The sequence below is a fragment of the Triplophysa rosa genome, unplaced genomic scaffold, assembly GCF_024868665.1.
Source record: "Triplophysa rosa unplaced genomic scaffold, Trosa_1v2 scaffold60_ERROPOS404118, whole genome shotgun sequence".
NCBI lineage: Eukaryota > Metazoa > Chordata > Actinopteri > Cypriniformes > Nemacheilidae > Triplophysa > Triplophysa rosa.
The window spans coordinates 1-9438 of record NW_026634624.1 but is presented as its reverse complement, the minus strand read 5'-3'; the positions used below and the strand labels follow the sequence as shown (position 1 = coordinate 9438).

General features: G+C 38.4%; 1 protein-coding gene across 1 annotated transcript; it reads right to left on the bottom strand.

Annotated features, from left to right (window-relative positions):
- Window positions 1–1733: 1733 nt before the first annotated feature.
- On the bottom strand, window positions 1734–4353 carry LOC130551064 (putative nuclease HARBI1). Its single transcript, XM_057328621.1, has 2 exons — window positions 3522–4353; window positions 1734–2149 (listed from the first exon to the last, which is right to left on the bottom strand). The coding sequence occupies exons 1-2, from the start codon at window positions 3634–3636 to the stop codon at window positions 1734–1736; spliced, it is 531 nt and encodes a 176-aa protein (XP_057184604.1). The 5' UTR covers window positions 3637–4353.
- Between the last annotated feature and the right edge of the window lie 5085 nt (window positions 4354–9438).

Genomic DNA, 9438 nt, shown 5'->3' with positions numbered 1-9438 from the left:
ATCTAGTCCTGATGTCAATGTAGTTTACACAACTTATTTAGAATAATGGACCATGTCAAACTAAAGCATGAACTAAACTCAGAGCATTTCCTAAGATGATCTAGAACATCTGCAGTGCTCTCTTAAATGAAATACACATTTTTGAACAAAGCTCATGTTTTCTCGTGTTGTGTCACGTGTGTGTTGTGAAACGCTCTTACTTGTAAACAAACAGTAAACAGTGAACCACACGCCCATCAACAAGTTTTCTTCCTTCTGTTCTTCAAATGTATATTTCTGCAGGCCCACGTCTCTGTGTCTGACAGGTAACGCGCATGTTGCGGTGTCTGACGAACAGGTCGCGCGGGTGCGCGCATATGGCGGGCATTTATCATTGCTGGCAAACAATATGACACATTTGCAGTTTTGATTGTATAGATATAGATTAATATCCACTTCATCCAACGCTCTTTGTGTTCTGCGTGTTCTTAAGTTTCGCGCTACGAGGAGTGAGTAATCCTGCTTCAGATGATTCAGATCGTGCTGCGAACTGAACAAATCATTTGAACTGATTCATTAGCCTATTCAAATGGTTTTGCCCATTGTTCAATTAATGCTTTCAAAAGAATCGACTCAAAAGAATCGATCACTCGGGAATGCCCGTAAAAAGAGACGACAACCTTGAAGTAAACAACGCGTTTTAAAAAGCATATTTTAAAATGAAGGAACGAAGGAACGTCACGCAATGTAAGTTATGTAACGAAGTAAAAGTACAGATTTTCTATTAGAAATTTACTCAAGTAAGAGTAAAAGTACACACTTTTAATTTTACTTAAAAAGTACATATTTTCCAAAATGTTACTCAAGTAAATGTAACGAAGTAAATGTAGCGCGTTACTACCCACCTCTGTATTTGGTGTACGTCCACTGGGCTTTGGGTAACTTTACATCTAATCTTTGGTCTCGTGAACTTTATTTGTTCTCGCAAGAATTGTTTTGGCTGAGGGAAAGTTTCCTAACTACTTTTATTCAACGGAAACTTTACTTTTATGGTGCTGTGTTGTAGCTTTGACCAAATTGTTTGCTTGTCTTTATGTCTCTTTCGTAGCAAATTCATTTAGAATTGTAGTACTGTTCATTAAAACTTATATTGAGGATTATTTATATCAAGGGATTGCTGTGGAAACTCGGGCGCTGATTGAATGGCGGGTGGCCAACGGAAGCCTGTTCACTGGGAGGCGCAGCTCCTGTAAAAGTGGATGGGAGTGAGTATTGATTTTGAGTGCTTGTATCATTCCCTGTATATCTGAAGGTTTGTCATGTCATGTCAATCTTTATGGTTTTGTTTTGCCCAGGCACTTCGTTTGCACTTCTGGTTTGGCCAGAACGGCCTAACAGGCCAAAAAAAGTTGAACAACTTAAAAGATAAATACAAGGTAATCTGCTCTTCTCTCTGCTTTCTGTTACTTAAAGAGCCTTACCAAGATTTGTGTTAAAACTAACATTTAGTTTACTCTGAGACTGTAAAAAGAAAAAAATTCTGTCATTATTTATTCGCCCATAAGTTGTTCCACACACCTGTATACATTTCTTTGTTTTGCTTAACACAAAGTAAGATATTTTAAGAATATTTTTAACCTTTTTCTCAAATCTATCTATCATCCATCCATCCATGGTACTTGGCTAACTATTTATATCTATCTTGTTTTAATCATTTTTTATATTGGATCTCATGTTAGACTGTGAAAATCTGTTCATGTTAATTTTTTTGTGAACATTGGCAACATCTGGAAAGGTTTACTGTCTAGTCTAGAACGTGTCTCGTGTTCACACAGACATGCAGGCAGTTCCTCGGGAGAAGAAAGCTGAGCGGCAAGACGTCCTCGGAGACGGTTCCCTGATAGGTCCCTCTCATCCACTGCTGCATTCTCCATGTCATCATCTCTGCCATCTTGGCCATGGCTTTCCTCCTCTGCCAGGAGATCGCCTACCATCAAGCAAACGTTGTGGAGGATGCAACAGGCCCCAATCACCTTTGGGGCGAACAGTGGCCTGATCTCCAAGGCCCTCAAGAAAATGGCATACCAGCGCGTCTTTAACACACCGAAGGTGCGCTCGATGATGTTTCTTGCTTGTGCGTGATGCCTGTTGTATCGGGCTTCGACTTGGCCTGTTAATCAAAAATCGTGTTGAAAATGTGTGGTATTGCGAAGTGTGTGTGTGTTTACTTGTATGTGTGGTTTACGAGGACACAAATGCGTATACCTGTTATATAAGCGTCCCTATTTTTGAACATTTTATTGATTGCGAAAACAACTTCAGAACATAAATGTTGAGTGTTTTAGCTTTCAAATGGTTTTAGTTTGGGATGGTTAATTTACGGTGGCCGTAAAGTGCAAAACAAAACAACAAATCGCAAAGCAAATAACAAAAGCAAATTGCGAACTATAAAACACAACAACAATTCGGGAAACAAAATAAATGGTCAGAAAACACTCTGACAAATCAGTCAAACCAGAAAAGGCAGGTCTTTTGCTGGAATGGGATAGCTACTGCTGATTGAACAAAACTCCTGTCAATCAAGATATCCAGGACGCTCAATGTTACTATGAGGAAGGACAGTTATATGTGATACAGAGCATATTCATTATTAACAAAATGTGGCCTTTGAACGTTAATCAAAGTTCAAACGGGCTCATCTTGCATTAGGCGTAGATGCGTGGTGCGCTACTGTTTCACACTGGATGAGCGTGAGCAGAGCCTTCCGTCACATGAGCACTGATCAGCGTTCATAGTAATGCGACTGGCATGCCTGTGTACCATCCGTGATTGTCACACCGGTGCGCAGCAGAACAACTCGGCCACATGGCACACATTGTAAGGTGCATTTGTAATTATTTAGCCACAAACTGCTTCTGGTGTTTATTTCTCCAGATATTTCAGGTTTTTAATCTTCCTACGAGTTCTGCAGTCGGGACCCGTAGCGTCAGTTGCGCGTATTCACAGCGTATAAGTTTGTTTATTTGTAAGGGAGAACAAATGATCATGTCATGTTGTCGGCCACTCTCTCACCATAACCCACAGATGAAAGTACATATCATGTTATATGCTTATATGCATGTGTCATGTGAGGGGAAAACAATCATGGATGGTACACAGGCATGCCAATCGCATTACTATGCTCACTTGTTAATTTTGTTTCCCCGAATTGTTGTGTTTTATGGCTTGTTATTTTGTTTTTAGATTTGATAATTGTTTTGCATTTTACGGCCACGGTATTAGTTGAATAATAATGTTAAACAAAGGTAATAAAATGCAGACATGATAAAAACGTGTATCCATGGGCCCTGTGAATGTTAAGGGGATAACAACATAATCACTTTCTGCGTCCTCGTAAACCAAATGGCTTAAACATACTAAATGATGATTTAAAAAAAGAAAGTTTTCTGTGATGGTTGGGTTTGTACAGTACAGACATCATTATGACTATGGGGATGTAAACCACGTATGCAAGTGTGTGTCTGACAGAAATGTGTTCTTACTTGCGACAGGCTGGCGGTATGGGGTCAAGATTGCAATAGGATGCTGTAGGCATGGGTGTCCACCATCTCCTGAGAGAAAGTCTCCAGCTGGTGGATACAGAGCCTGCTGGTACATTGGTGATCTGCGCAGGACAAGGGCATCATGTACAGATCCTGGATTGCCAATGTACACGTCTATAAATGCACCCTCGGCATCACAGGTGCCCTGCAGAATGATGGAAGGAAAAAGCTTTGTTTTTATAAAAAAATGTGTGGCTCTGCAGGAGGAAGAATCCTAACGTGGCACCTGTTGATGGCACCAGCAGCACAGCCGAATGCCTCATGGCCAGCAAGGCGAGCAAAGCCAGCCCCACCTCCTCCATCTCCTCTGCTTTTGCAAAGTGTATTACTTTGTGGAGGATGGTTATCATCTAGACGCTCCATAGGCAAGCCAATAAACTGTAACCAGCGCTTCAGTTTCATGGCTCCATTCATGGGCTTTTTGACGGGGCAGCGTCTGGATCAGCATGTTGATGCTGTTCTTTTTATTAGTTAGATATTTGCAAAACCAACACAGTGACGAACATAAAGGGTGACTAATAATAATGATTTATGACAAAAAAGAAAAATCATGAAATATGGAGATACAAGGTTTTAGAAGGACAGCAGCTTTATATTTGGTTTCAGTTTCATTAATTTTTTGATAAGCACTAGTACGTCTTCTTACAGTCTGTCACGGAGAGGCACGTGACCATAAATATGTATTTTGATTGATGTGTATGATGTGTTTATGGTTTGACGTGTAGCCGTAGCATTAGCCACTTGCAGGCTTTGGTTTGTGTAAAGCGATATTCGCTATCATTTATTTATTCATTCATTCATTCGGGTAACATGTAAATAACCACAATACACTCATGTTAATTCAGAGTATTTTATTTGGGATTGCATATTACGACTTACCTTTGTGAAACTGTAACCATGCTGGGTAAACGTAGATTCCTGTCACGTCATCTGAACAGGGCCAGACATTCTGGTTATGACGTTGCAAGGTTAATTGTGTATTTGTTGGCTGTGATTGTTTGAGGTTTTGTGTATTGTCGTAGCAGAATTTATGATGTGTTTAAAATGATGGTATAATAATATTGTTAAATGTTTAATCTGTAAGTTTCACCTGTGGTACGTTCCAGGGGCGTGGCCTCTGCTTGAAAATGGTTCACGTGTGAATTAGTTCTGGTGTTGGGCTCAGTAATCAGGAGGCTCTCGCAGTGTTTGACCGCATGGCAGGAGTGCCTCTATGCTTAATGCTTCAAGTATAGATTTGTAAATGTTTTTTATTTTAGATTTTGTTTTTACGCCTTTTTGCTGGGAATTTTTTGCACTGTGGATTAAACGCACCTTAAAACTGGAATTACTTTGTCTTGGCTGTTTTAATGCCTCCGGCCGCCCGAGCCATTGCTCACACAGTCTTAAAGTTGTAGCCTATGATTATTATAGACCGAAAATGTCATGTTTGTGTTTTAATGCTATGTGTATAATTGTCAGTTTACTTGAATTATCTAAATAAAAAGTCTAATCCACCTAAATACATGTGCAGTTTATGAATAAAGAATAATTCATCAAACGTGCAAAGCTAGAGATGCTAATAAGGCACGTCTCAACTCCATTCTCCACGGCATCCTGGCTCCTCTATGAAGGATTCGTCTCCTCAGTTCGGCAGCCTCCTCTTCAGCATCTTGATCAAGAACTTGTCAAGTTTTTATGAACTTATGTAAACTTCACTTACACAATGATACAGTAATGGATTATATAGTGACCATGATTGTGCTTATATGATGCATTATAACGGAGGAGTTTGTAAGTTACTGCGGGATTCATTTGTGTATTATAATGTTGTTGGAACTTGTGGTCAGTGTTTGGTTGCTGTCTCTCATGGCATTCAACAAACACAGACAAATTCTCACACACCGTTTTATAATATTGTTATGAACACAAGTTTAACAATACCTGTATTTAGAAAAGTTTATTTTAAATGTAAAAATCAAACAATTTTAATTTACTTTATAAATTGTTTCATTGTTCTATGGAACAACATTTTAAAACATGAATTTTAGCTGGGGGGGGCCAAGCTGTCAGCAAATGATGTCAACTCAGTTAGTTATTTTGCATCATTTGGGCTTTAACTAGTGCTCAAGTAGTTACTTTGCGTTATTTGGGCTAATGGTTTGCACTAAAAAGTCATTGGAGGATTCTTATTTGAAATCATGGATAAACAACAATGAACAAAGGCCTACTTGATCAACACTAGCAATGCATGATCAAACTGTTATTTATGCAAATCAATCACCCACCAAAACTTCATGTCTTCTGCAAAATATGTAAACATTTGCTTATCTCAGCATACAAATTCTATCATTATGAACAAAAAAGCAAAGATCCTATGTGCAAAATAAATAAATAATAATAAAATAAAATTCAACAACATATTCACATAGATAAAAAGAATACTGCAACACTGGTAGAGACGATCCCAAGATGTGTGCGCCCCCCTCTTTGCAGATAACCACCTAGTGAATGATGGATCATCTTCAGCTTTGTATTTTAAAAGCTGCTCAAGGTCAACTTGATGATGTTCATGCCCCCTAAAAGCCAATCCCTGCCTCGCCAGAAACATCTCACCCCCTATTATTTATTTTGAACAGATTAGCCTGCTGTGTCCTGACTGCACTGCTCAACTGTGTAGTAACAGGCCTGTTTTCATAGGCAGCAGTTGTAACAGAAACTTTGTGACCCTCTGATACCATAATTTTTGAAATGTCAGTGTCTTTCATCACTTGTTTTTGCCAAACGTCAGGGTCAGGTTGATTTGGCTTTGTATATGTCATTATCGTGTCAACCTTCTCTTCCTCTGTGTTGTCTCCTGTCCCTCCTTGTTCTGTACCTGCTTCTTCTGTCTGCAATCTTACTTTCTCTCCTTCCTCATGCTGTCTTTTTCTACTGTGGCTGCCCTCCGGCAGATCCTCACCTGACTGACTAGGGCCCTCCTCACTGTCATCAGGAATTGCCTGCAGGCCAGGAGGACAATGTTAACATTTTGAATCTTATCCTTTCAGTTGACCCTCTATATTACAATAGAATTTCACAAAAATGTGAAATACAACATGTATATATAAAAGAGGATGTGATCAAATACATATACACAACACAATTTGGGTAAAATACCATGGTAGACACGTTAAAATAACAGTTACAAACATCTCAACACATCTACAGTTTATGTAACAAAGATAGCCATGATGAGAATATATTTTAATATTATAGTATAAAATAAGGCAAATATTTAAAATATATATTTAATAAAATAATTATTATATAGCGTTTATAGTTTATAGTGTTTATAACACATAATTTAAATCATTTAATTTTATGATTTTTAATCCCGCACTTTATACACTGATGCAGATGTAAATACAAAATACAGTGTGAATCTCTCCCTCAAACTGAAGCAGCAAAAGAGATAAAAACAGTGGGTTTTACAATCATAAACTCAATCACAGCGATTGAATCGAAGAGAGTAAATAAAGTCTGAAATGAGCAACCTCATAATCTGCATTTCATCACTGAGGATTTCTTGAAAATAGTGTAAAAATCTCTCGTGAACCCAATCTCATGTCTCATCTGGTCTTGTCGCACCTCTAGTGTCTAAACATCCAGCAGTCAAACGCTGTGGGCCGCTTCATTCTGCATCATGTCTCGTTACTGATCTCTGTGTGATTCCACACCCCTTCCCTCATCATGTGATCCATTCAAAATAACTGCAGCCCAATTATGAGTATTTTAAAATGTAGTTCTTGATTTTCGCAATCTGATAATAACATAATCCAGATGATATATAATCCGTTACTATCCAGGTCTGGGTACACTACAAGTTTAGATCTCTCTGTCAAGAAATGACTCGAGTCCATACTCAAAATATCAATACTGTTGTGAGTTAACATTTCAAGTCAAGCATGAGGCAGATACAGAGATGAACAAGAAAAACAACAGGCAGGAGACAAAGTAATGCTAAAATAAACTGAGTTTATTGTTTATTGAAGAGCGATGGAGAGCTACAGACAGACCCTATGATCACCAGTTTATAGCACCTTTCACGTTTATAATCTCCATCTCTAGAGATCTGTCTGGCATATACAGATATTTACTCTGACTGTACCTTAAAACATAAGTCATACTTATTTGTTATGTGTTTTACTACATCTATGTTTACTGTATAATAAGATAAATGTAAATAAAGAGTATCTGAATATATAACTGATTTAGAAACATGGTTCAGTATATTCAGGACTAAATCAGTTGACAAATTCAGTGCATTTTTACTCCTTTACTATGGTGATCATTTAATTTAATTGTAATAAATTAAATAAATTAATACATTTGAGAAACATACAGCACACAAACATATACATATATAAATAAATATAATGGGGGGTATTTATGAAGGTAAATTCGTGCCTAAAAGATTTGCATGCGCAGGATTTGTAAAAGCGTACGTGACATTGCAAGCGTAAAATAAATTTGCATTCGCAAAAAAGTTTTGTAAAGGTGTAAATCAAGCTGCAAGCGAAAGAAAACAAGTTTTGCGGCATTGTAACATTTTTCGTAAGCGTAATTCATGTGTTGTGAAACGGCAACTTCATATTACGTCAAATAATTATGAACTGTATTCTTCTGACCTCCGTTTTTTCCACGCTTACACTTTTGGCACGTTTTTTTGCACTGAAATACGGCCAAAAGCATTGCGAGTCTGTAAACAGAGGTGTGCGTGCTAAAACAATGGTGTTATGAACTGCAAAACGGATTCATCGCGCAGAACCGCGCAGTCTTTGTGTGTGTAAAATAAATCTGTTGCAAACGTCTTGCCTACGCAGGCGAAAACTGTTTCTTGCAGTAAACCGATGTGTACGGTTCCGTCTCGCGCGTACACTTTTGGCACGATTCTCACACTAATTTGAGTTTGCAAGCATGAAGGGGGAGGCGGGGCTACCTTCTTGTGACCAATCAAATGAGGTTCCTGATGACTCATCGTTTTCTCTTATCTGGTTGGTTCAATAACGCGCCAGTCAAGCAGACACTTTAATGCATGCACCCAGACGATCATAGATATCTCATTTGTACACGATTCTTTAAACATTAACCTGACTGACATGTGTTGAATTACTACCATATACCCTTACGAAAATTAAAAAATAATTGTTTAACCACAGTAAAACTATGGGTTTGCCAATGGTAATCCTAACATCATGGTTGCTACTAGGGCTGTAGTCAAGTCCACCGTTGTCGAGTCCAAGACAAGTCCAAGTCCAAAGAGGTTCGAGTCCACGTCAAGACTGAGTCCAAAGAGGTTCGAGTCCAAGTCAAGACCGAGTCCAATTGAGACAGTCAAGACAGTGACCGAAAAAAAATCATGACTACAAGACCACATACTTAACTATTGAGAATTTTTGTGATGCAAGAGACAGCATATCTTCTATTTTCATTATTGGTAATGATCAAGACAATTTTATTTTACCTTAAAATTAGGTAATTTTATTTACTTTAGGTATAGCACTAAAGTCACAAAGCCGAAGTGTAACTTAACATTTTTTTATTGAAGCGTAACAATCCTATTCTGCCAATAGAAAATGTAACAAATAACCAGCAAACACTTGAATATGTTCCCATTCTTGAACTTATGACTTAGTGTCCCCCAAAGTAACCAAACCCCCCCCCCACTTTTTTAAGGAACTTTTTAACACCTTTGTGTGCGTGGATGTGCGTGCATGTGTGTGCCTGCCCGTGCTCGTGCACGTTCGATAGAGGAGCTGCCAGAAAGAGCTGAGGCCCCATGGCTCGTTTAAAAGCACGTTTCGGTGCCCATACTTAAATAACATGTTCATATCAA